This window comes from Pygocentrus nattereri, chromosome 19 (assembly GCF_015220715.1).
Source record: "Pygocentrus nattereri isolate fPygNat1 chromosome 19, fPygNat1.pri, whole genome shotgun sequence".
Classification (NCBI taxonomy): Eukaryota; Metazoa; Chordata; class Actinopteri; order Characiformes; family Serrasalmidae; genus Pygocentrus; species Pygocentrus nattereri.
In genome coordinates this window covers 36,858,036-36,885,662 of record NC_051229.1, presented here as the reverse complement: position 1 = coordinate 36,885,662, position 27,627 = coordinate 36,858,036, and the positions used below count along the sequence as shown (strand labels likewise).

Here is a 27,627-nt window from a genome sequence, read left to right as displayed (position 1 = left end):
AATTACTTTAGCTTCCCTGAAGAACCCTGTTTAAAAAAGTACAAAAAAAGAGTACAGCTAAATGGCTAAAAAATAAAAAAATGAAATGTTTCCAGCCATTTATTTGGGAGCACTAACATCATGAACACACAAGAGGCTGTAATGGTGGGGAGCAATAAGGCGGACGTATACGCTGAGATAAGCGACTTTTATTGAGGGCAAATCCAGGGTCGTGGTCATGACAGTCCAGGTTCAGGTAGCCAATACGAAGAGCAGAAGGGACAGACATGACAAAGCACATAGAAATCCAAACAATACAAACAGCACGTCAGAACAGGCTTACAAACAATTCAAACATCAAACAAACATCAAACACGATCAAACATATCAAACAAAGACCAACACAGAACAGGGCAAACACAGGGCTTATATAACAGCAGGCAAGATGAGGGACAGGTGGGAAACAGGTGGTAACAATCAGGGGTGGAGTCAGACAACAAGGGGGCTGGACTGAACCATAACAAAACGCACATGGAAGATCAAAAGTAAACAAAAAGCACATGGAGGAGTGGGAGGAGCCAATCGTGACAGACACAAGGGACCAAAAACAGGCACAGGATCAAACTGAACAGGAGCCGGGGTGAAAAAAGCGGGTACAGGACATGGGACACGAGGAACGTAGGACGGAACAGGCACAGAAGCAGGAATGGGAGCGGAAGCCAAAGGCACAGACACCGAAACAGGAGCGGAAACCGAAACAGGAACAGAAGGAGGCACAGGAACGGAAACAGGCACATAACACGGGACAACAGGAGCTGAAACAGGAACAGAGACACAAGAACGCGGAACAGGAACAGACACAGATGGAAAACATGGAACAGAAGCCGGAGCAGAAACAGGCACAGAAACTGGAGACACAACACCAGACACAGGAACAGACGAAACACGAACAGAACGAGGACGAAACACGGAGGGAGGACGAGGAGGCACACCACAAAACAACGCCAAATGAGAGACGACCGGAGGCACAACAGGACGAGGAAAACAAGAACGCAAGACAGACCACGCAAACGACAGGGGACCAGGAACCAAGATGGACACAGGCACAGAAACGGACACACAGACAGACACCAGAGCAGAAACGGAAGGAGAGACAGGAACAGGAACCACAACAGGAACAGGAACGGGCACAGACACGACAGAAGGGAACAAAACCACACCAGGAACAGAGGATGGCAAAAACGAAGGGACAGACAACACAGGGGACTGGACTGAACCATAACAAAACACACATGGTGACAAGATCAAAAGTAAACAAAAACACATGGAGGAGTGGGAGGAGTCAATCATGACAGAGGCCCTGTTAGAAAGTTCTAGAACTGGATGTTCGACAGATCAAAAATATTAAATGTTTAATGCTGTTCAGTGTTAAGAAATTTTCTGCATTTGTTTCATTCATTTTGGACTCGCTCTGGAGTGCCATCTAGTGGCTGATCAACCCAGAAGACACTGCTATTCTCACCAGCAATTCTCTGGGGCTGCTTCTTTTACACCAAAACAGGCAAAGCAGTAGCACTCCTGACTAATTTGCGTGCATCACATTCAGAACTGATTTTACACAAATAATTCCACATCCAGAACTTCAACAACCTATGCAAAGTTTTGGATGCTAAATTAATTTTGTGAAATAAATTCTGGAAGTGAAGATCGTAAATTAGTCAGGAGTGCTACTGCTTTGCCTGTGTTGACGTCTGAAGAGGCAGCCTCAAAGAATTTCTAGCAAAGAGAAGTACTCAGCAATGTCTTCTGGGTTGGTCAGACACTAGAGGGCACTCCAGAGTCCAAAGTGAATCAGACAAATGTGCAAATTTTCAAAGACCGGTGACACAAAACAAAAAGTTCATTGAAATTCATATAATTTTACTTGCGAAATGTCCCAGAACTGAAAATTATACCAACATACAAACAATAAAAAGGGTCCAAAGGGTAAACGGTGTACTGATATAAGCAGTATGTGTTACCTTTTCACATCCGTCCATCTTCTCACTGTTGCGGTCACTGTTGCTGGGGTTGGACTCCACACTGATCAGTGATCCTCGCGAATCTGCGTTATTAGCTGTGGATAAGGCGAGGGAGGAAAACGCTAAAAGGAAGGAGATGAAGAAGATGTGACGGAGAACAGACACTCACACAATGCAAGGACATGATCAACCCTGGCTAGAGCGAACAACTAACACACTAACACAGACTTCGGCCCAGTCCCATTTCACTCCTCGCCCCTACCACTGAGCCCTTAGCCCCTGTTTTGCGTGTTCACGTCTAGGGTTAGGGTGTCCCAGTTTTGGTGAGAGGGGTAGGGCAAAGTGTTAGTGTTGTTTACATGACCACTTGAATAAACAGATAAACCTACAAAAACCTCCAAACCAAGGATTTTCGGAGACCAAACAGAGTGATAAGAGAAAAAGGGAAAAAACGGCAAGATGGCTGTGCGACTGACCAAAGAAACCCACAATTGTGAGAATTTTCTGTTAATAAATTACAATAACCATTATAATTTCTTAGTTTAATGTTATTTCAATGTATTATGCTCGTTTTCTTTGTAACATGCAAAAAAAAAAAACGCTAATAGCATGCTAATGTCTCGATAGCTAGCTAGCTATTTTTCCCGTTCCACCTTATTAGCAGTTCTGACACCTGAAGCACGAGAATGTAACTGCTGCATCATTTAAGGTCACCATCATCATTGTTAAGTCCAGATAGGGTCGCGGTAGCAATTGAGAGAGCAGAGAATTCCAGACAGGACCCCAAGCCGCTCCCAGGCCAACTCGGAGATATAATCCCTCCAGCAGGACCTAGGACGACCCCGGAGTCTTGCCCCGGAAGGCCTTGCCTGGTACACCCCCACCGGGAGGCATCTGGATGAGATGCCCGAACCACCTCAGCTGGCTCCTCTCAATGCGGCGGAGATGCCGCTCTACTCTGAGCTCCTCACCCTATCAAATAGAGTGTAGCCCACCACCCTGAGAAGAAAGCTCATTTCTGCCACTTGTATTCACATATATTGTATTAATTTAAGGTGAAACGGGAAAATTCAAACAATAAGCTGGTGAATATGTGACCTTCAGCTTCATTTCACTGAAGAATTAATGGTGGGCGATAATAAATAATTGTCTTATGAACGTAACTAAAGCCCAGCAGCGAGGCGCTGAACTTTACTCTCCTCTGCTGTCACTGAAGACGGGCCGGGTCGCCTACAGAGCAGCGCTAGTAGCTGTTAATGAAGTAAGTTTGATGTTTTTTTTTTTGAGGGTCCAATTTCATACAGCAAGATTTCAACCACTACCCCTTGTTCGAAGGGGTTAGGGTGATACTCGAAAACAAGGGGAAGGGGTAAAAAGAAGAAATGGGATTGGACCTTCGTGTATATGTCTGATGACAGATGTTCTGATCATATTCCTGTGCTGAATGAAGTAAAAACATGGCTATGGAATGAGATGTTCTGAGCATTTGTTACAACTCTAACACACAAACCCACAAATGCACACCTGTAATGGAGTTGAGCACTTCTTTGGAGAATGCAGCGTCCACCGAGTTGCCGTGAGAAATGGTGTGGGCAATCTGCCCTGCCAGACCTCCTCCTACGCTGAGGTCATCTCTGGAACCCTGCACAGTGAAACAGATTAAAATGCTTTAAAGGCTTGTTTGAGCTTTTCTTAACTTAGTAGAGGAAGAAGCTAACATAAATGAAAACATACATAGTGATTTTCGACCCATTTCTGATGGTCTGATGTAAACACGGTGGCCATAACATGCAACTTCTGCCCGATTTAGTGGTCTTTCAAATGAACAATGTTTTTTTTTCCCAGTAATGTTGAAGCGGGACTGGCGACCTGTCCAGGGTGTATCCTGCCTTCCGCCCGAAGACCGCTGGGATAGGCTCCAGCACCCCCCGCGACCCTGACGGAGAAGCGGCTTAGAAAATGGATGGATGGATGGATGGATGGATGTTGAAGCGAACTGTATTTTCAGCTTTATAGGTAAGAAGCAAGTAAACCTTTATAAACTGTTGCTTTTTTTAAGCATGTGCGTCATGCAGGATTGTTTGATATGAAGAAAGCTGCATGTGCCTGTTTTTATCTTGGTGGAGAGGTGTAAATTGTTTTTCACAGCGGGGGTTCTTGCCTTTTACCCCCACCTTTGCTTGCTAGCAGCTCAACATGAAGTCACAGCACTGAACATTTAAAAAAGTACCATTAATAATTTAACATTAATGCATAATTAATACATTGACACAGCGTTTTTATTTGCTGTTCAAAGCCTTTAATTTCCATGTTTCTCTTATGCAATATTTTCTTAAAGTGCATGTTATGTGTGAAAATGTTTATGTTGACCATTTTACCAAATCAGCTCAAACTGCGGTCCTACATTAAAAAATAAGTAAAAAAAACAAAACAATTAAGTCAGACTTTAGATATTTAGCTCCCACTTTATAATAAGTGTAATAACTGTGTCGTTACATGTGAACAACATATGCAACAACAATGTAATTACTAATGATTTAGTCATTATTACAGCTGGATTATAGACGTACACCATATGTAATTACACGTGTATCAACTTCAGTTGTTATATAGATAAAATGCAATTACAGAGAGGTAATTATAGAATGGTAATTAATGTGATGTAATTAGGTTACCTTGTTACAACACAGCTATTCCACAGTAATAATGAAAAACAAATTTAATATGTTAAAAAAACACTTTTGATCTGTAGTGTATCAAAAAGACTATGTTAATTACATGAGGCAAAACTGAAGCTAATGCACATGTGTAATTACACAGGCTGTACTTCTGTAATCCATCTGTAACACTGATGAAATCATTAGTAGTTACAGTGTTGTCACACATGTTATTGATGTGTAACTACACATTTATTAGAGACACTAAATATGAAGTGGGACCGATATTTCTACGGATTATGTAATGATATTGATAACCCCAAAGCATTAAGAGAAATAGTAATAAACTAAACATACACAAAATCATGAATTATGAGGTACTCTCTGCTGGGAAGTGTCTGACCCAAACCCTAAGCCCTAAATTTACACTTCTAGAAATATTACCTAAATCTTTTATGCATTTTTAATTTTTTAAAGACAAGTTAAAAGACTTTGCTTTGTCATGAATTTAATTCTTAACTACAGAGACTTCATTTACAAAATGCTGTCCCATGTTTTCTCCACTTCATCACTACCAACACAACTGAGTTGTAGTATGTAGGCGGGCGGGGCCTTATTTTAGCCACGCCCCTGAATTTTAAAGAAGGAAGTGAGGCTGCATCCCTGTCCTTCATGGCCACATGGAGAGCAGTTAGATCCCATTGTTTTGATGTAAACGTGACGCAAAATCTGAAAATCAGTCTGGAACATTAAGAATGTTCTGCCCTTAAGTAACTTTTTTGTGTTTTAATTAAAATTATGATCATTTTATGTGTGTACAGCTGTTCAAAGCTGTGTTTGCGAGTCATGTACTAAGTATGTACAAAGATCTAAAATTGTCACCACCGGAAAAAATTTGATAAAGTTTCAGTAGCGTTATGGTTATTTTGGTAGTGACTAAAAGGAATGTTCGACAATGCATTTGAGTAAAACAAATATATTTAAGGTACAGGGTCACTCAAAGCAAAAAGAGTCCAAGATCAGTTAAAAGTCCAAAATGTGTTTTCAACTCTAACATTGAACCAATTGAACAATCCATATAGATAAAGTGGATTATCATCATTATTAATAGGTCTGTCCAGTACAAGATCAGATCCAGAGACGGAACCAAGAACCCTACACCACATTCCTGTGTATGTGCTGTATACAGGTTGTTTACCTGGTCACTGGAGGTCAGGTAGATGGGGAATAGGTCTCTGAGGAAGAATCGTGGCATGTTGTCAAGGATGAGGCCGTACAGAGGCAGATACAGTGATGCTATCTTGGCCTGCTTATCCTGTAAACACACACACAGACACAATGACTGTAAGAATTAGCCAGAAATTATAACAAGAATACGCTCATCCCAGCTGATTTCTCCTTAATTAAGTGACTGAATCTCATATCAGTAAACAGATGTTGTTGTACTGCAGTGCTACCAGCATTGAATATACTGTGTGTGTGTTAATTTATGTGTCTTTCATGTTTTTTGTACTTCAAAACTCCCAAAACGAAAGTGTGACTGGTTGAAAACATGAGCATTCCTGAGATCCTGCTGGTGTGGGTTTCCTCCCTTTCAATGATGGCAAAATCTATTTGTGTGCTAATTGCACCCCCTTGCAGAGAATTCATTCATTTACAAACAGTATATACACTGCTGTTACTAAATATGTTATTTCAGTAGATTCAATGAAAATAATGCAAAATATAATCTTAATATATGAATTAAAACCCCATGAGAATATAATACGGAATTTGGAGAAAATAAAACAGATTTCACTGCCCTGCTCATTCACAGCTGTATACGGTGTTGACTTTAGCACAGCTTCTCAGAGCAATCTTGCAGTCTGGCTCTGACTCAGCTCCCATTCACTCATCACGTACACACACACATACACACACACGCACACACACACACCGCCTCTCCGCCTCTACACGCAGGGGTGGAGGCACCAGGCTTTAATAGTTTCCTGATGTTCTCTGCTCTCCTCTCCAACTCTGTGCCACACAGTTTTCTAAAGTGGTTTCCTGCACAATAGCTGGATTAAATCCATTTAGAACTTAATCGAGTCAGAAAACACGCTTCATTCAGATTATACAGCACGGCATTATAGCAAAGCATTACAAAGATGTTCCATAATGCTTTGTCCAAGCCTCAGATGCTCCAATGTCTCTGATATTCGCTGCATGTTAAGCAGGCCACAACTACAGGGATTTCGTCAGTTGCATTCTGATTGGCTGACTGGAAACAAACGTTTGCAAGCAGTTGCCCACTTTATGAGTATTTTGGAGATGTAGTTGCTATATTGAAGAAGGTTTGTGAACATCACTTGCTTCAAAGTCATTCAAAAGTAGGTAGTAGTCGGTGAGACATCCATGTTTTCCGATGCATATCAGTTCGTTCCTTGTGGGTGTTTTTGCCCTATTTTAAAAGCCAGCTACAACAACAGTGTGTTGCAGCTTAATTTACATGTTACACAAATGGTCATTTCCTCTCAAAATGGGTGATTCTTGGCTGCTTTAAGAGACAAAACGTACCATACAGTCATTGTGAGACAGTAATAGCATTATCTCCATCTATGAAGGGACGGGTGGTGCTAAAACCTAAAAGCCAATGAGTGTACACACACACACACACACACACACATTTTCTAAACCGCTTCTCCCTCAGTCGCAAGGGGGGGGTGATAAGCGGACACTGAGCCCATTCAAAAAATTCAAAAATATTTTTTGACTGTAATTTGTAGAGCTCTACCGTGTTCTACAACTACAGAAGCAGTGCACAGTAGGAGCTGTGATCACTACTTTTTACCAGTGTCTAGTCATTCAAAAATGAGCTGATCTGTCATTTGCCATAGTTAAAAACCACTAAGACAGCGTTCCAGACATCGGTGAAAAGTATTTCATTAGTAGCAACATTTTGGGGTTTGTCATTATGTGACAACTGCACACTGGCTGCTGATTTAAATGAGACCTTTTTTCTTCTGATGATATGATAAGAGCATCAATAATTAATTATGCATTAAAAAAGGGGTAATTTGGGCTTTTTTCGATAAACTTCAACCTCTTATTCTCCGGGGTCTATTTTGGTTTGTCCATCTGAATTTACATGACCAAATCGTAGGGGGAATTATTCAGTAACTGCATGAAATAAATGCAAATTTTGTTTTAAATTTAATTTATATTTTTGTAAAAGTTCCCCTCAAATTCACAGAATGTCTTTTATGATCACACATATTACTATATGCTTACAATTCACTGCTGAAAGCCAAAAATCTCAGACTCTCTTTGTGTTATTTTATAAACTGATCACTGAAGAGACGCCATCTGTTTATAGTTTAAAGCCCAGATTTATAGAGTTCAGCTTCTTTTATTATAAGGATTTAAAACGACATCACCATCTATTTGACTGGAAAGAAGAGTTACAGCCTCATGCGACGCCCAGCTTCTGAATGTAGCTTATGAAATATGAACGCTATGAAGAATATGATGAAGTGCGTTTTGGAACCACGAGTTTAAGAGGCGCACGTTCACTGCGTCATGGGACAATCGGCCAATAAGGAGATGGAAGCAAACACAAAACAAAGAAGGGGAGGGAGCAAAAACCTTTGGTAACTTCTACCTTGGAACTATTTTTTTACAATCGTGTTACAAATGTTAACACCTTAAAAGATGTTTGTAAGAGCATTTCCAATGACCCCTCCTATAAGGTAACTTTATAACATTACGGTTCCATTTATTAAAGGGTGGAATTAACTGGGGTGCTTGCTACAATTATGCATGTCAGTCAAACAGCCCTTTCCTGTTAAAGTAGAATAAAACGCTGATTTGTGGACCCTCCTCCTTCTTCTTCACACCTGTTCTTCTTACCACTGTATTTCTCAATCACTGCCCTCAACTAGTTGACAGTGACCCACAGCGTCCCCTAGTGGACATATTTGTTGACCCTCTATGGAAAAAACTCGGCACCTTAAAAATAACAGTTAAGTGACAAAAAATCCACACAGTTCAGCATGAATGTAATCGATCATCCAAGGTATGCTTGATGCCTTGCTCCTTTAGTTTTAGCACTGGAGCGACGTGGATAATGTAGCTAACCAATAATGGAAGCTTATACCCCACCAATTAGCATTAGGCCTAAATTATCACTTGACTCAAACTGAGTGGAGATGTTCAGTAATCTGCAAAGAATTATGTGGTTTCTGAGACACACTGTTATCTCTACACATGGACTAGAGTACATTGCAAAGCTAAAATCAGTAGATTGTGAAGTCTGAACTCCGTACTTTTGTCCATTTTGAGGTGAGTGTGGGAAGATCCGGGTATGCAGTTTGCACAGTGCTAATTAGTACGATTCCATTAGCCACATAGCTTCAGTGCTAAAACTAAAGACGCAGACCCCAGACACCAAACATGAGGGGAAAAATCATTTTAATATCATTTTAAACTGACACTACTTGGTCCTTCCCTCACAGTGAGTTCACAGCGCAACTACCCCTTGATTTTTGGGGGGTTTGGAGGACTGTGCAAGCTACCTTCGTGGCATAGCGCGAATCCAAAGAGTGCTTGGCCATCAGGTTCTTCAGGCTGGCCAGAGCCAGGTGCCGAATGTCCTGCTCATCTTGTAGCGCCAGTCCGAGCTCCCTCAGCAGCAGACCGGTCAGAAAATGCTTTCTGCAGAACTCGCCCGTCAGACTGTACTCTGGCATGTCCACTGGGGGGCGAGAGAGAGTACACAGATATGGGTGAATGGTGCTGGGAGGTCGTCTGCAGTATATTCCGACTTTAACAAGGTGAACTGACACGTAATATGGTTCAGAGCTGCGTGACACAAACACAGGAATGTATGTACAGAATTTTGTTTCTATATAAAACATATAAAACATTCATCTAAATGAATAATATAGCGCTTTTCCAGCCTGCTCAGCGTATAGTGGACTGCCACGGACAATAATTTTGATCTGTACTTGGAAAAAGGTCAACTGCCATGAAACACATACAATAGAAGCCAGTGGGCAGGTGCTTTTATTTTAAATGTGTTTTGTGCCAAGTCAAAAAAAAAAACACTGTATACTAGAGACAATATGTACAAAAGATTAATATATTAAACAATATCACAGCATATGTATGAATATATTAATATATTCTATCTCTATTTTTTACTTATATTATGGAATTTAAGCTCCTTAGACAAGAAATTTGTCGCATGCATCATTTCTTTCCCAATACTTGGTAGTGCTGTCACCTTACAGCAAGTTAGGCCTGGGTTCAATTCCCCGGCCGGGTGACCAGGGTCCTTTCGGTTCCCCCCACAGTCCAAAGTCAGGCCAATTGGACATGGTAAATTGCCCCTAGGTGTGAGTGAACGTGTCTGTCTGTCTGTCTTGCCCTGCGATGGACTGGCGACCTGTTCAGGGTGTATCCTGCTTTCCGCCTGGTGACCACTGGGATAGGCTCTAGCGCGACCCAGAAGGAGAAGCGGCTTAGAGGATGTGTGTGTGTGTATTAATATGTCAGTAATTCTGAAATATATTTTAGTGTTTGGTATGTATTTCAGCATGGACTGCAATGTATTTGAAATGTATTTCACATATATACAAATACATGTTTATATATATTTTTTCCATACTGGGGGGGCCAGCAAATTCACCCCACTCTCAGTCCTCATTCTGGAACAGCAGGTAAAATGCAGAAATAAGCAAGAACCCCCAACTAATGTGCATAGTTATAGGAAGAGTGGACAAGAGTGGACAAGAACTCTCTTACGAGACTGGAGGAATCATTGGCTGACAGGCTCTTATCCAGGTAATTGGATGTTTGACCAAGTTTTAGAGAAGAAATGATACACGTGGCTAATTTTCAAAGAAATAAACCACAAGGTTTAATGCTGAATAGTTACCCTTAGCATTCTGTGCTTCCGGTGAGGCCTTATCTGACATGAAAAGAAATGAAGGAGAGCATTAATGAGATGAGGTCAGTGTAATGAGGACTCAGACAAGACCAGTGAGGTTGAGCAAGAGCGAGACGTGGTGGTGGAGCTGGCTGACCTGTGATTCGGGCAGAGGGGATGGGCAGGCTGAGGGGGATGTAGTGCTCGTGGTTACACACCTCCCTCAGGAACTCGAACTTGAACTCGCACAGTGTCTGCAAAACAGCAACAAAATGGGCTGGAATGGAGTTTAAACACACTTGCCTGACCAACAGTATTGTTTCTTAGTTCTATACTCTTAAAAAATGATAGATCTTCAAGGGTTCTTCAGTAAATGGATCTATATAGAACCATGAACACTCAAAGGACCATTTGCATGCTTACATGCTTCTTTGCATGGTGAAATTGTCCTTTAGATCGATGGAGAATGTGTTGTATATGGTTCTAGCACCAAAAAGTCTTCTTCTATTGTAAGAAGTTTGGCATTGTAACAATAGCAGAACCCTTTTTGGTGCTACATGCAGCCATTTTCAAAAATGTTCTATCTAGAACCATATACAACATATTCTCCATCAATCTAAAGGACCATTTCATCATGCAAAGAACCATTTAAGCATGGTTCTTTGAGGGCTCATGGTTCTCAATAGAACCACTGTCTTTACTAAAGAACCCTTGAAGAACCATCTTTTATAAGATTCTACATTAAAGTGATGGTTCTGCCAAAACTCAACCAAGTCATTTTTGGTGTTTGCAGTTTGCTTGACAGTTTAAGTCAAGCGTGCAGCGATTTAGTCATGCAGTTAGCTAGAATGATTGACCATATATGGGGTAAAAGGGAAATGTAAAATTTTTGATTTTACATCAGGCCACTGCTTTAAGGAACTACAGTACACAAAACACACCATAATTATTCAAATGATCTTGCCTATAATGTATACAAAAATTCTGATGTTGAAGTGATCGGATCCAAATGTGTGGATCTTTGAATTTAAAGCTGCACAATGTCACATCATTTGGTAAAATTGAAGCAGTAGCATTACTGAATAAGGGGAATCAAATCAGGCCAAAAGTGATTGGATCCAAAAATTTGAACCCAATAACTTTCACTAAAATCATGGTGTGCCTGCTGCAAGTCATCCTGTAAATCCTGAAATAATAACTTAAATATCACTTGGGCTGAATTTTTCCTGATCACATGATACATGATCTCTACACGTTAATGTCACACACACAGGCTCAAAAGTTAAAGCAGTTGCTTTGGATAGCTTAATTGGGTTTTCACAGTAATTCCAGGTAGTTGCTATAGGTTGCTATGTTATTCCAGCTTATAGTCAGGGGGTGGCTTGGAAGTTGATGGTGACTTAGGTGATACTGGGCCATTAGTATGCTACCAAAGTGGATGCTTAGGTATCACTAGGCGATTCCTATGCTATCCCAGGTGGTTGCTAAGGTGGTTCCTTTGCTATAGAATTCCAGATGGTTGCTACGATGTTGCTGGGCTGTTGATGTACTTTCTCAGGTCATTGCTAAGGTGTTTTCTTTTGCTTTGATATCCCAAATGGTTGCAAAGGTGTTGCTAGGCCATTGCTGTGCCAGCCTAGGTGGTTGCTAAGCAGCTTTCCTATGCTGTGGTATCCCAGATGGTTGCTAAGGTGTTGCTAGGCTGTTACTGTGCCATTCCAGAAGGATGCTAAGGTGATACTATGCTGTCATCATGCTATCCAAGGTGATGCTAAGGTGTTGCTAGGCTCTTACTGTGCTATCCCAGGTGGTTGCTAAGGTGCCTCCCTTCACTATTGTATCTCAGATGGTTGCTAAGATGTTGCTATGCAATTACTGTGCTATTCTAGATTGTAGCTGAAATGTTGCTAGGCCACTGCTACAGAATCCCAGGTGGTTGCGAAGGTGTTGCTGGCAAACTTGTATGATGGTGAAGAGGATTTTCCAAAAGATTTGTATGGGATAAGAAGTAAAGGTATTATATATTATAAGTGAATGGGCTATGTTGAGCATTCGCCCCATTAATTTCTATGGAAAAAAAATCATAAGCCATATCAGTTAAAAAAGTACAAGCAACACCTTTGGGTATCAGCTTTAAGTCTAATTTATGTCTGAATGTTTATTGAAGGTGCAGCTTTCGTGGTGTAGGATTTATGGTGTAGTCTCCTCTAAGAGCGGAGATGGTTTAGGACTGTGCTACCTTGTTGTCGGTGGCTGTGATCATATTGATGTAGTTGTTGATGAGCTTGAAGGTGAACCCTCGGTCCATCAGAGTGAAGCAGCGCTGTGGAAAAAACACACACTGTGTTAGTCTTTCATTATCTCTCTCTCTCACTCGCACACACCAAATTACAACACGTTAATAGGCAGCATGAAGTCTCCCCGTCTATGAGCCACTAATGAAAAGGAAGCTGCTGCATCACTGACTTCCGCAGGCAAAACAATTTCACATCAACATGAACAATAATCTTCAGAACAGCTGAATTCATCCAAGCATCTCAGCTCAAATGACCCGCTGTGGCAGTTTGTATTTGCATGCGGCTTGGTTATAATAAAAATGGCCTCAATTTCAAAGGGTCATATCTCGTACAGACACCTCGGCCTGAAGTATCTAAATTAAATCATCCAGTGAACTATGACAAAATTTCGAAATCTTATCTCAGACTTAGGAAATAACTCGCCGTGGGCGGAAAAGGCAATGTTCTATAAACAAGCAAGTGATATGGATAAAATGCAGAATATGAACATTTCATTTTAGGCAGGTGTGGTTTGGAATGTCCACAGTTGTGTTCCGATCCCAAATTAATGTCAACGGTTACCAAAACTATGAGAAGCTGGTCAGTTTTCCAGTGTCTTAAAATATGTCTCAAAAATGTCATAAATGGGAAATTCGATGGGCTACAGCCACTTTTGCCTTACTTGTACTATGTAAACACTGTTAAAGAACCCATATCCTACATTTTTCTTCCATTTTATATTCCACTTGTGTCACTTGTTAGTGTTTATGTACCAAAACAGCACCATAACTCATTTTTACCAGACCACCAAACCATTTATTAGAATTAAAAAGACCATTTTTGTTACTGCACCTTTAAGACTGATATATGTAAATGAGCTCTGTTCTGGTTGGCTGCCTTGCATTGGGCCTCATTCAAAAGGCAGCGTGGACTGAAACACTCCCTATAACTTCAGCCGAAATGGGCAGGGCTAAACTGCAGCAGGCTGAATAGGTGGGTTTAAGTAAATGTGCTGGTAAATGGCATGTTAAGTTTTTTTTAACAGGGGAAATTTTCCATAATATGGGCCCTTTATGGTGTTAAAACCAGTCTATACATTAAACACTTTTTCAGTGTTTCAGCCCAGACTGCTTTTTGAACTAGCCAATCACAACAGAGCTCATTTACATATGTAAGTCTTAAAGGTACTTCCACAAATATAGTGAAAGAAGCCAGATAATTTGGCTGCATGTAAATGGAGCCGCCAGAGTAACTGATCTGTGCTTGATCTGATGGTTTTGACACTGCATGCTTCTCTTTGTTTTCTTATAGCTTATAACACAGTAATAAAAGCTTCAGTGAAGCTTTGACACTCACTTTGACAAAGGCGGCCACAGCCTGGTTTGCGCTGCGGGTTTCCTCAGGCAGCTCTTTGCTTTTCCAGTAGATGTGGTCCGACACCGTCATGATCAGACTCTCCAGATGGCTCTGGAAGGTGCCGGGGAACCGCTGCTGCCGAGGCACCTGAAAAACACAATGACAAGGGAATTTGCTGCAGTAACAGCATCTACTCTTCTGGGAAGACTTTACGCTATATGCTGAACATTGCTTTGAGGATCTGATTGAGCATTAATGAGGTCAGGTACTGATGTTGGATGGTCAGTTCTGGATCACTCCAGCTCATCCCAAAGATATTGGATAGAGCTCCATCACTCCAGAGAACACAGTTCAACTGATCCACAGCCAATACCCCTCTAGCCCACACTTGGCAGTGGGCATTTGACCGTAGGCTCATATGCAGCTGCTCCAGAGCGTTGTATTGAATGCTTTTCTATAATGATTATACAAGCTGTGCGTGCACAACTGAATGAAATGGCTCTGCTACTGTTGACAGTTCAGATTACAATTATGTAAACAAACACTGTCCTGGTCCATGCTCTGCACGGAAACTGCAGGCTACAGTCTCCTGCAGACCTTTTAAGAAGACTGTGATCACATCTGGTCAGAATTACTAAAATGTTAAATGGTATGATTATCCTTGGGTTTTATACTGCAGCATGTGATTAAAACCACTAACTGTCCCATCATGTCTAATCAAGTCTAATCAGGACTGCCAAAGAAAAGCATGTAGAAAAGCAAAAAGCAAAGATAAAAAGGTAGTTTGTTTAACGTTACCTTCAGCTTTTCTGAATCGACCAGGTGCTGCGCCATGGACTTCACTATGATCTCCAAGAAGAACCAGGAGAACTACATAGAGAAGAGAGGAGAAGAGAAGATGGGAATAGAGAAGAGAAGAGAAGAGGGGAGGACAACAGAACAGAGGAGATAGGACAAGAGAGGAGAACAGAAGAACAGAGGAGAGAAGAAGTGAGGAAAGGAGAGCAGAAGAGAATAGAGGAGAGCAGAAGAAGGAGGAGGAGAAGACAGGAGAAGAGAAGAGAAGCCAGGAGAGGAGTAGAGAAGACAGGAGAGAAGAGAAGAGAAGAGAAGAGGGGAGGACAACAGAACAGAGGAGACAGGACAAGAGAGGAGGAGAGAAAAGAAGAGAAGACGAGAGGAGAGGAGAAGAGAGGAGAATAGAGGAGAGAAGAGAGAAGAAAAGAAGAGGAGAGGAGAAGAGACGAGAAGGGAAGAGATGAGAAGAGACAAGAGAAGAAGAGAGGAGAGAAGAAGAGAGGAAAAGAGAACAGAAGAGAATAGCGAAGAACAGAAGGAGGAGAAGAGAAGAGTAAAGAAGAAAGGAGAAGAGAAGAGAAGACAGGAGAGGAGTAGAGAAGACAGGACAGAAGAGAAGAGAAGATGAGAGAAGAGGAGAAGAGAGGAGAGGAGAAGAGAAGAAGAGAAAAGAGGAGCGGAGAAGAGAAAAGGGTAAGAGAAGTGAAGAGATGTGATGAGACGAGAGAAGAAGAGAGAAGAAGAGAGGAAAGGAGAATAGAAGAGAGTGGAGAAGAACAGAAGAAGGAGGAGGAGAAGACAGGAGAAGAAAAGAGCAAAGAAGAAAGAAGAAGAGAAGAGAATAGAAGAGAAGAGAGGAGAAGAGAAGAGAGGAAAATAAGGTCATATAATATTTCAATCAAATAAAGACGTCAGTCAGTTGGTCTGTTGGTCATTTTTTTCACCTTGAGGATATTCTTCACTGCTGCCAGCTCATTGCTCTTCAAGTCAGAGGTCATGCCCTTGGCCAGCTCTTCATGGACAGTCCGGAATCCGTGTGCCTCAGTTTTAAACACAAACTGATGAAAGACACACAAACACATTAAAAATCTTAATGAATGCACTACAATAAGATGGATGATATATTATTAGACAAATGGAAAAATCACTTTAATCTGCACTATGTAAGCTTTGGGGATTTGGAGACCTCTCTGGCGGAAATGTGTAACTGCACCCAACAGGCAGGAGAACATGTAACATGGGCTGTAACACGTCTTCCGAGGATGTGAATGAATGATCTACTACTGTTATCATATCTCAATCAGTATAATGTTGATTTTGAGGTTGACACCTAAAAATCGAGACAGATCTTTTTGACTGTGCGTATGACGTTAACGCATAAAAACATTCAATGTGGTGTGAAAAGTGTCTGGCTTGACACCTCTGACTTTTAAATTATTTCAGGTTTTACTTGCAGCAGTACATGCTCACCATATTTTAGCCAGTGTTCTTATTCTGCTAACTCGGTAATTATATTTCTTTCAATTTTAACAAAAAAATCTTACACAATGCAGCTTTAATTATTGGTTTGTGATATCAGTATTGGCCCATGTTCAGTTAGCATATTGGCCCAGACAGAGACTTTAAAAAGATCTGCTGCACCTCAACAAATATCTAGCATTGTCCTTTCTCCTGCGGGACAATATAGGTGTAAGTAAACAACACCCTACTTACAGCATTTACACCCCCACACCACAGTGCAATAACAGCAGAGCAAGTAATCTCAAGGTGAAAATGTACAGCTCTCTCTCTGTCTCTCTGTCTGTCTGTCTCTCTTTCTCCCTCATTTTCACATGTTTGTTTTTATACGCTGCCAGGACGTGGGGTCATATATATATGTTCCTTATTTATTATTTATATTTCATTTTGAATAACAATCTTTTGATACTCATAAATATTCTATTAGTGCCATAAAGGACATTGCTTTGACCTGAACATACATACATATCGTTGCTGTCGGATCAAAACCTCCAAAATGAGAGAAGGAAAAAACATACATCACTTTCAATATTAGTGAATGGAACAAGAGTTTTTGGCCATTTATTTTGGTCCATCCTTCATGAAATGACATTATAAAGGCCAACATGCATTTTCAAATTATGTCAAAAACTGAAAATCCACAACAATGAAGATACGAGGTTTTGTTCTGACAAATACATACATAATACATACATATATATGCATGTATTTATTCATTCAAAACCAAATTTCGGTCTTTGTATCCGTGACCCAATAAGCATGCTTTTTTTTATTCTAGGCTGCTGATTGGCTGTCTAAATTACATTCTGTGTGTATGTTATTAAGGTCAGTGCTTCTTCATTACTCAGCAGCATGTAATAGACAGTAAAATAAGGTAGTGAAAGAAGTGCTGATCAGGAATTGGTAAAGAAATCAAGAGTTAGCAATATTGGTACTGATATCGGACACATGTCAACAAGTACCTATATTTAGTAATATGTCCAATATGTATTCTACATAAGTATACATTCCACATATATGTAACTATCTACATAAAAATGATAAAAATGACAATTTTACCGGAGAAAGAAAAAACCTACTTTACTTTTAATGTAAATCAATGGAACCAGAATTTTTTCGAAGTCATTTTGGGTCGTTTCTTTTAGTCCCTTCATCGTGAAATTTACACGCAATGCAAAGAACAACAGGTATTTTCAAATGATGTCAAAAACTGAAAAATGGAGATACAAGGTTTTCTTCCGACAGCTGCGATATATAAGTATCTGTAAGTATAAAGCTCTTGGAATAAAAGCACTTCTATTCAGGATATCAGGATATTTTTGCGATCACATTAATGTGCTGCTATCGATGTATGCTTTATACTTTCTTGTTTTGATACACTGATTATTAAATGTTGTGGTATATTTGTGAATAACTACAAACCCCAAAGTCATGTGACTAATGGAGAGCTGTGCTCCTGCGTGCATGATTGATGCACGGTGTGGAGGGTCTAGACGGCTGCTGTTGTTTTCATGCTGCGCTTTTCCTCTTCACAATGCCATACTGATTCTCTCTTTCTCTCCACTCTGTCTTCCTTTTCCCCATCTCTCTCTCTCTCTGTCCCTTTCTCTCTCTCTCTTTTCTCTGTATAGGCATTAGGTGTGGATGTTAAACCTAGATAAGAGTTACACTGACCTCCAAAACACCCACCCACACACACACACACACACACACACACACACACACACACACTGTACTGCAGCTCTGGTCCGTGCTGGAGAAAACCTCTCCACTGGCTACCAGCCCAGACACCATACCAATCAGTTGCCATGGTAACCCCATCTCTATTACACCATGCTTTTCATCAGTTTCCTCCTGTCTCTCTCTCTCTCTACATCTCTCTCCTCTCCTCCCTCTCTCCATCACTCTCCTCACCTCTCTCCTTCTCTTTCTCTTCATCTCTCCTCTCTCCTCATCTCTCTTTCCTTATCTCTCTCCATTACTTTCTCTCATCTCGCTCTCCCTCTCTCTCATCTCTCTCCCTCTCACTCCTTCTCTCTCCTCATCTCTCTCCCTCCTCTCTTTCCTTATCTCTCGCTCTCTCTCCTTCTTTTACTCTCTCATCTCACACTCCTCTCTCTCTCCTAATCTATCTCCCTCCTTATCACTCCCTTTCTTTCTTTCTCTATCCTATCTCTCTCCATCTCTTTTTTTCTCTCCTTCTCTCTCTCCTCTCCCTCCCCATCTCTCTCATTCCCTGTCCTTCTCTCCCTCCATATCTCTATCCTTTAATTTATTCTCTTTCTCTCTTTGTCCTCTCCCCCTTCTCTCTCCTCATCTTTGTCTTCTCTCTCCTAATCTCCCTCTCTCCTCTGTCCTCTCTCTCTCTCTTTCTCCTCTATGTATAGAGTGCTCTCTGCATTTTTGTATGGAAGGTGATGGAGGTCCTGTTCTGTTGTCTTTCTTCTCTAATGAGCCACAGAACACAGGCGACCCCCCCGAACTGGCATCCCTCACAAAACAATGCGGGATGCTCTGCAGCTGTAAGGCAGACCACTCTCCTCTCTTTCTGTCTGTCCTAATCTCAGTCTAATGAGCAGCTTCTCCTCTGAAAATCGAACCTCTGAGATGTGCAAACAGTTCTTCTCTCTGTAGGTGGCTGCTGCTCCTCTATCTCCACTCTCCATTATGTCTTTATAGCCCCCAGTGGTCAGACTTAGTCTGCAGTGAGGGTCCGTTTTCCTTCAGGAGAGTGAATTTTCTCTCAGCTCAGCAGAGACACGGTCTCCTTTGTGCTTCCCTGCTATAAAACCTGTATCCTGGGAAATGACCTTTTCCTTCAGAAATATGCTGTACTTGACCAAAAGGTCAGGCTTTCTGCCACTTAACAGTTGTGAGAGATAAACGTTAGTATTGTGTAGTGTTTTATATGACACACATCACAATATTTATGCTTGTTCTGACATCGGATAGGTTAGAACAGACAAATGAAGCTTATATTTAAAATATACTAACAAAAATTACGAATTCAACTAAACACACACATTATCTGTGCTGCGTATCCTCGTATCCCAGCACTCATTGGACAGAAGGTGGCAAAGACCCAGGACAGATCACCAGTCAATCACAGAGCAGACACACAGAGATCTACACACACACACAACTAGGAGTGATTTAGCATCTCCAGATCACACTGAGGGAGGAAACCCACACAAACACAGGGAGAATACGCAAACTCCACATAGAAAGGAACCTGGTTACCCGGCCGGGGAACTGAACCCAGTCCCTTCTCGCTGGGAGACAACAGCGCTACCCATTGCCTCACCTAAACCTGACTAAACAGGCCTAATTATTCCCTTCTGTAATCAGACACGCAGGTGGGAAGGTGTTTTTAAGTCCTGACGATATCGACGAGACCCTCAGAAAGGCAGATTTTGACATTTTGTGATGTAATTTATCACAATACCAATAAATATTGTCATATTGCCCAGCTCTGGAGGTGAGTACACATACCTTTATGTAAGAGTGCAAATAGTGATCCATGTTTTCTTCGTGGCACTTGGCAAGGATGTGAACCAGGACCCTGTAGAAGAGAAATAAAAAGTGGAGTATTGCATTAGCAATAACAGCAATAACCATTGCGCTGTTATTTATCTATTATTTTAATTATACATTAATTGATCTAAAGCATACATTTTCATACTGAAAACGATACAGAAAAACATCAAGTTGATATAAATTGTATTTTGTTCTGATAACATGTTTAACATGATTTTTGAGCAATTGCCCAGATTCGGTTAAGGAGGCCTGTGTTTTTCTTAGTTTTTTACATCTGCAGCCTCACTCCTCTCATTAATATCCTTAATTTTCCAACGTCCACTCATCACTTAGAATCTGATGTATGTAAATGAGCTCTGTTCTGATAGGCTGGCGTGTATTGAGCCTCATTCAATTAGCACTCAGAGCTGAAAATCTCAGAACTAGGAGAATAAGAATAAGATATGAATGGCTAAACTAGACTTAAGCTAAACTGCTACAGGCTGAACAGTCTGGATCAGGATTTATGTAAAGGAGTTGGTTCTTGTGACATCACAGCACAGTACTTTCAATACAGGCTATTTTCACAGGTTAGTTTCCATATATGAACTGTATGGACTGTTCAAGGGTTCTCCTATTGAAGCTCCTACTGAAGTCCTTTTCGGTGCTCTATACAGCACTCCAAGTCTCCAACAAAAGAAAAAAAAAAGCCACGATATTGGCCCTTTAAAACACTGTTCGTGGCTCCTTTAATACCTGGTGGTGCTATTTGTGACCTCATCTGAGTCGTTCTGGGTGAGAACTTTAAACAGCTGGTTGAAGAGGACTGGCAGGAAGCGAATGATCACGTGGATCTTCTCCATACTAAGGAGGCCCTGTAGGGACAAATTGAGATATGTTACTCACAAGACAACAAAACGAACACAAGGCTAAAAACATTGCACTAACATTCAGTACAAAGGTGAGATATCGGACTCAGCTTTAATGAAGGTGGTCAGGATTATTTGATGATACTCAATTACATGGTTTTAAAAGAAGCTTACATTTAATATTATCTATGAATGGGCAGTCATTAGCTGGAAGTCTGATTTATGACATCGCATATTTTAAAGGGACATTCCGGCCAAAGGAAAAAGTTTAACCATTACTAGATATCGCTGTTGTCGGAACAAAACCTCGCATCTCCATTTTTGTTGTTTTTTCAGGTTTTGACATGACTTGAAAGTACCTGTCGTCCTAAATATTGTACGTAAATTTCATGATGAATGGACCAACAGAAATGATCTAAAATTACTTGGAAAAACCTCTGGTTCCATTGACTTACATTAACAGTAGAGTATGTTTTCACCTTCGTTTGTAAAGTTACCATTTTGGAGGCATGAGGTTTTGATCCGACAGCAGCAATATGTTGTAAACATGCCTACTTGCCCCATACGACAGACCTGCAGCAGTTTCTAGAGCCCATGTGTCAATCACAATCCTATCTGGCCCAGTTTCATTTTCTGTTAAGATTAGCTCGTTTTACAACTACAATTCCCAGCATGCACTACGCCATAATGCGCATAATGTAATGTAGACAGTTTTAATGTGCATAATGTTGTGTAGCCTTTTTGTTTGTTTATTTATTCATTTCTTTATGAATATTTCAAAATTCATTAAGTAATATTTCAAGATTCACTACAACTGCCTTTATTTTGATGTTGGTGTTTTGGTGTATGGTGAGTAAACAATGACCAGCTCAGGTTACAGGAAAATGATTTTTGAACAATCAAATAAAAACACAGACGTTTTCTGGCCCACAGACTTGTAGAGTTTTGAAAACGAGGAGAACCTCCTTCTGATGATACATCTTGAAGATGGGAGTAACTAAAAACTACTTTTTAGTAGTTAACTACTTTTTAAGTATTTGAAGGACAGCAGGTTTTTTCATAAAGCACTGCGGCTATGCTAGCAGTCAGGCTGTCTCTATTATGACATACCTGTGTAATGCATGCTGGGTACTGTAGTGAGAGACAGTGTTTTGTTGTTAATTTTCTATGTATTTTTACTGACTTCCTACATCTTTTTTCCAATTATGTATTCTGTAATTTTGTTGCCCATTTTTGTTGCTTATTCTCTAAAAACTCACACAATTATCAACAATAATGTAGTGACCGCCCAAGTTTTAAAGTATATTTTAAGGTATAACTGTTGAATTTCTTTATTTAAATGCACATGTTATTGTTTCTTCCGGTTCGTTTACCTTCAGGCAGTTGAGAAAGTTTGAGGTAGGTGGTTGTGAGAGATCCGTCTCTCGTTTTTGGCACTGCTGGAAGAATCGATTCAGATGGGGGTCCTGCAAAAGTGACACCCAACAGCTGCTGTGTTCACGTCATAAACAGACACATAACAAGCGCTACTGCACGAAGATGGACCTGCCGGAGTCCTTACCTGAGTATATACGGTGGACAGTACGAGTGTAGAGATCTTGAAGATGGGCTTTCCTCCATCTACCCACTTCACTTCTGATCCATTCTGTTAAAAAAAGAGGTGAAATGGATTTGATGATTATTTGATGACGTTAGCCATTGGCAGCAGCTCAGGATCCAACATCTCAAATCATTTTACAAGTGCAGAGGAATTTAACTGTGTTCAGGTATCACACAGTAATGGAAAATGCCAAGTGTGTCACTGTCATAAAAATAGCTAGATTAGGATTAGACACTCAGGAATTACATTTGAAACAGCCACAGTCTTTCTGAGATGTGTGCAAGCTCAATTGAATGCTTTAAGGCCATATAAATATCAAAGAGAACTTAGGCCTAATACCATATCATCAAAGAATTAGGGGTGGCGATAATAAATATTTGAACCTCCCCCCTTTGAAGGTGTATGATGTCCTAAATGTAACTAAAGCCCAGCAGTGAGGAGCTGAACTTCACCCTCCCCCTGCTGTCGCTGAAGACCGGCTGGATCGCCTACAGCTGAATCAATGTTTTATTTATTTATTTATTTGAGTGTTGTCCCATTTCATAAGGCAAGATTTCAACCACTAGGGTGAAAACAAGCAGTAGGGGTAAAAAGAAGAAATGGGATTGGGCTTTAATGTTGCTTTGAGCCACTTGTTCCACCATCAAGGCTAAAAACCTTTAAAACAATGTATTGAAATTAAGGCTGTGAAAAGATTCATGACACCTAATCGCTTGTTTTTTTTAAAGTCAAATGTGACTGAAAACACAACATTATCAGCACCTACACTTCTCTTGCTCTCACCTTGTTGGACGAAGTCTCCCTAATTAACAAGTAGCCACTAGGCAGAGTGCAGGACACTGGCACACTGAACTCCTGAGAGGCTAAACGTCCTTCCTTCAGCAGAGGCAGCCATGCATAGCCCACTGTTCAATACAAACACAGAGATCAGTTGCGTTTATCATGTTATTTAACCCTTTTTAAATGCCAAGGGGTTAAAGATACACTGTGTGTCCACAAGCATCCAGATAGCTCTCCTAATGAGCGCATACAGCACCCGTTGCTGACAAGACTTGTATAAAACGGGACTGCACATAAAACTAATCACCATGCCCAGTGCCAAGCGTGGGCTAGATGTGTATAAAGCCCCCCAGCACTGGGCTATGGTGCAGTGGAACTATGTTCTTCAAAAACTTTTGGAATGTGGAAACTACAATTCTGATTTTTGGAAGCCGCAATTGTGACTTTAATTGTAATCAACTACCTTGTTTTGACATGTTTTAAGAATATCACATTTACACATGTGCAAAGATGAGTGAAAATCTGAGGTGTAGTGCTCGTAAAGCTTAAATTAAAAAAAAAAAAAAAAAAAAAAAAAAAAATATATATATATATATATATACACACACACACACACACACACACACACACACATATATATATATATATATATATATATATATATATATATATGGAGAGAGAGAGAGAGAGAGATTTTGGTTGTTTATTTGAGTTACTGTTGTCTTTCTATTAACAAGGCATTTTCGTCCACTCAACTGACCGCTCACTGGATATTTCCTCTTTTTCTGACCGTTCTCTGTAAACCCTAGAGATGATTGTGTGTGAAAATCCCAGCAGATCAGCAGTTTCTGAAATACTCAGACCAGCCCGTCTGGCACCAACAACCACGCCACGTTCAAAGCCCCTTAAATCCCCTTTCTTCCCCGTTCTGATGCTCGGTCTGCACTTCAGCAAGTTGTCTTGACCACCTCTACATGCCTAAATGTATTGAGTTGCGGCCGTGTGATTGGCTGATTAGCTATTTGTGTTAACATGCAACTGAACAGGTTGTACCTAATAAACAGGTGTACCTAATAAAGTGGCCCATGAGTATACACACACACACACACACACACACACACACACACACATATATATATATATATATATATATATATATATATATATATATATATATATATATATATATATATATACACACACACACATCTCTAAAAACATACACATATACACAATATACACATTAATACACACCACTATTGCCAATGCATAGTTATGCACAGTAATATACTTATGAAAAAACCTATGATATGTACATATCCAGATTATGCAAGATAGGAGTAGAAGTGCAAGATGAACATCTCTATGCGCTGTAGACTGTTACAGTTGGACCAGTCAGAATAAACCAAACATGCGCTGCGTACTCAAACACAACTAACTGACAGGCTGACCGACATTCAAGACCCAAGACAAAAACAAAGTATACAATGCTGTTAAAAAATCTGTTAACATCCTATCCAGGCTTGGTGCCAGAACTAAAGCATAAACGAGGCCTCAGTAATCCAAAGAAGCTGGGGTGGGGCGGCAGGGCGGGGTATTGGGGGGCGGTAGCTGAAGAAAATATGAGGTGAGAACTGTACAGTAGATCTGTCCGACGAAGCCACATATTCACGAGAGAACCATCAGAAGAGCCACATTAGCAGCACATCATCGAAAAACCTCTATACGAAGGAGATTCGTTTGCTGACTTATACTCCCACAACACACAGCTCATGTCTATATTTCAGCCAGTGATGCATTCAAATGCTTCAATGTAACCTACATATACAGTATGCACAGTAAGCTTAGTCTCACTTTGCTTTTTTGCCTGTTGCTTTGGAGGCACATATAAAAAGCTGCAGATTTGGTGGGGCATGATGACTGGTCAGTGGGTCACTGCCATTAAATGCCCCCTAACAACGAGCCTTAATTTAGGCAAAATAATAAGGATTGAAATCGCACTCACAACATATACGAGACAAAGTACAACTGGATATTATTTCCAAAGTGAATTGGAACGATCCAAAACTAATCATCCAATGTGGCTGTACGCAATCAAATCCTCACAGCGATGTTCCAACATCTAATGTAAAGTCTTCTCAGAAGTGTAGAGGCTGTTACTGCAGCACAAACTCACAATTAATACCCTTCATTTCAGAAGAAATGCTGGAGTCTACAGACTTTTGGTCATGTAGGTGTTAATGTATTGAGCCATTAGCAATTGTTCCAATGCAAATTCTGTCCACATATTATGTAGGAAACTGACACAGAAGCCTTAAGTGGAGTTTATGGGCTTCATGCATAGAGATAATGTGAATACGCTCCTCTTTCTAGTGCATATCGCTGCTGTTGGAAGAAAACCTCTCCATTTTTGTCGTTTTTCAGTTTTTGACATAATTTAAAAGTGCCTGTTGGCCTTTACATGGTCTGTAAATTTCATGATGAATGGACCAAAAGAAACGACCAAATATGACTACTGGTTCCATAGACTTACATTAAAATTAAAGTAGGTTTTTTCCTCCTTGGGTTGCCGTTTTGGAGACACAAGATTTTCTTCCGAAACCAGCGATATGCATGTGTAACACATGTGAGAGGGTGGTGAAAAAGTGGGTGGAGATATTAAACATACGCGTGATTACATATTCCACCTGATTACATATTTCACTAAAGTTTGAGCAAGTCAAGCTGGCCAGGTTTGCGTAAATTTACCTCCAGCTCTTAAAAACTGGTTCGAATTTGGGTCATGTAGTTGAGAAATTTCCTTTAATAACAGCAGAATTACGGCGACTGTACAGAGACACAAGCCTCAAGTGTGAATTGGAAAAACGTTTGCCACCAGAGGAACACTGAGCACGTTTACATGCACCTAATAATCCGATAACTGCAGACAATCAGATTTTGGCAGTAATCCGATCAACATGTTTACATGCACTTGAGTAATCAGATAACAGGGAAACTCTGGGTCTACATGAGTCAGACAGGTATCAGATTTCTGCTTTACAACCAGCCGATACATTCGCAGAAGAAAACGTGATGTAAACATAACGTAAAGCTCAAACGTCATGTTGTGCCGTTCTTTTTAAATCATAGCACCACTTTATCCGAGAATATGAACATACATCATCTAGAAGATGAAAAATGTTCACATAATTTATTTAGTTACACATGTATTTGGCTTCAGCGACGCTGCTCGCTTATTTCCGGTACCGCTGTCTGTTTTTACACATGCGCAGACTGAGAAAACCAGAAATCAGAGTTTACAGCACTTTATTCCGATCTAAGAAAATCGGAGTATGCTGTTTACATGCCCATTTAAATAATCAGATAACTGCAGAAATCTGATTATGATCAGATTTTTGAGCGCACGTAAGTGTACTCACTGTTTTAAGTCTTGGGATCCGAAGTATCTACATGAGAAGACGTATGACACAACATATGATGAGGTCAAATATTGCTGTCTGCATTGAAAATGCATAAAAATTTATTTCTGGCCTAATTAAAATCAAACCTTTGTAGAATGATTAGGTGATTTACTAAGACTGCTATCTTTTCAACTCTTACTGGTAGATAAGTGGATAAGTTGCATTTTTAAACAGAAGCGAAAGTTAAATTGAGGCACATTGGGGGCGCAAACTGCAGTCGCATTAAGGCTTGCTGTGTGATAAGCCTGTGTTCGTCCGACCCAGTGTTTTTAACATTTTATACTTTATCAGATTCTGGGATTAAACATGCTCCAAAACTGCACCTGGAGTTTCAAGAGCCTCTTTCTTTTTGGAGCTGGTCTTGGCATTGATGTCGCAGGTCACGTGGAAAAATGAGAAGAGGAGATGGTGTTTCTCATGGAGCTGTGTGGGCAGCTCAATTTTCACCTATTTTCAGGATGAAAAAAACTTTTTAGAGCTCAGCAAACCCATCAGAGGCCAACAGAATCAGTAGAATTGAAGAGCAAAGAGGCTGGAATGAACCTCGTCGTAAAAGTCAGGGTTCTGCGAGTGGTGAAGAACAGTGGAACAGGCAGCTGTGGTGAAAACTGGACCTCCTGGCTTTCCATAGATGCACTGCAGAAACAAAATGGACAGCCAACGCTGATTTTTCTGGGCAACCCCTGATTACAAAATGTCAGTGCTGTGGAAATGGAAAGTTTGGAAGGCCTTACCTTGAGTGGTTTGGAGTGCTCTTCGTCAGAGCTCCGGAACTCCACATAAATGGCAATGTTCCGGGCCTGAGAGGAAAAGGAAAGGGTACAACATGTCAAAATACCACATGCTAAACTATACAGAGTGCACAAAGCACTGATTTCTTCACAGAAA

The 27,627-nt window shown here is 40.6% G+C and overlaps 1 protein-coding gene across 13 annotated transcripts in view; it reads right to left on the bottom strand.

Moving 5' to 3' along the window:
- The window catches only part of dock10 (dedicator of cytokinesis 10), a 189,944-nt gene that overhangs the window by 42,362 nt on the left and 119,955 nt on the right, over positions 1 to 27,627 (bottom strand). For 10 of the 13 annotated variants that reach the window (XM_017691862.2, XM_017691865.2, XM_017691860.2 and 7 more), the window contains 18 exons: positions 27,474 to 27,539; positions 27,283 to 27,375; positions 27,063 to 27,186; positions 23,282 to 23,403; positions 22,460 to 22,543; positions 22,272 to 22,364; positions 20,786 to 20,904; positions 20,006 to 20,075; positions 15,940 to 16,053; positions 14,996 to 15,067; positions 14,198 to 14,344; positions 12,805 to 12,888; positions 10,723 to 10,819; positions 10,575 to 10,607; positions 9,211 to 9,389; positions 5,856 to 5,972; positions 3,525 to 3,642; positions 2,001 to 2,122 (listed from right to left, as the gene is read on the bottom strand). In XM_017691862.2, coding sequence (XP_017547351.1) covers positions 2,001 to 2,122; positions 3,525 to 3,642; positions 5,856 to 5,972; positions 9,211 to 9,389; positions 10,575 to 10,607; positions 10,723 to 10,819; positions 12,805 to 12,888; positions 14,198 to 14,344; positions 14,996 to 15,067; positions 15,940 to 16,053; positions 20,006 to 20,075; positions 20,786 to 20,904; positions 22,272 to 22,364; positions 22,460 to 22,543; positions 23,282 to 23,403; positions 27,063 to 27,186; positions 27,283 to 27,375; positions 27,474 to 27,539 — 1,854 coding nt within the window. The remainder of the gene's footprint in view (positions 1 to 2,000; positions 2,123 to 3,524; positions 3,643 to 5,855; positions 5,973 to 9,210; positions 9,390 to 10,574; positions 10,608 to 10,722; positions 10,820 to 12,804; positions 12,889 to 14,197; positions 14,345 to 14,995; positions 15,068 to 15,939; positions 16,054 to 20,005; positions 20,076 to 20,785; positions 20,905 to 22,271; positions 22,365 to 22,459; positions 22,544 to 23,281; positions 23,404 to 27,062; positions 27,187 to 27,282; positions 27,376 to 27,473; positions 27,540 to 27,627) is intronic. The other 3 variants (XM_017691864.2, XM_037547711.1, XM_017691863.2) reach the window with 2 other exon arrangements.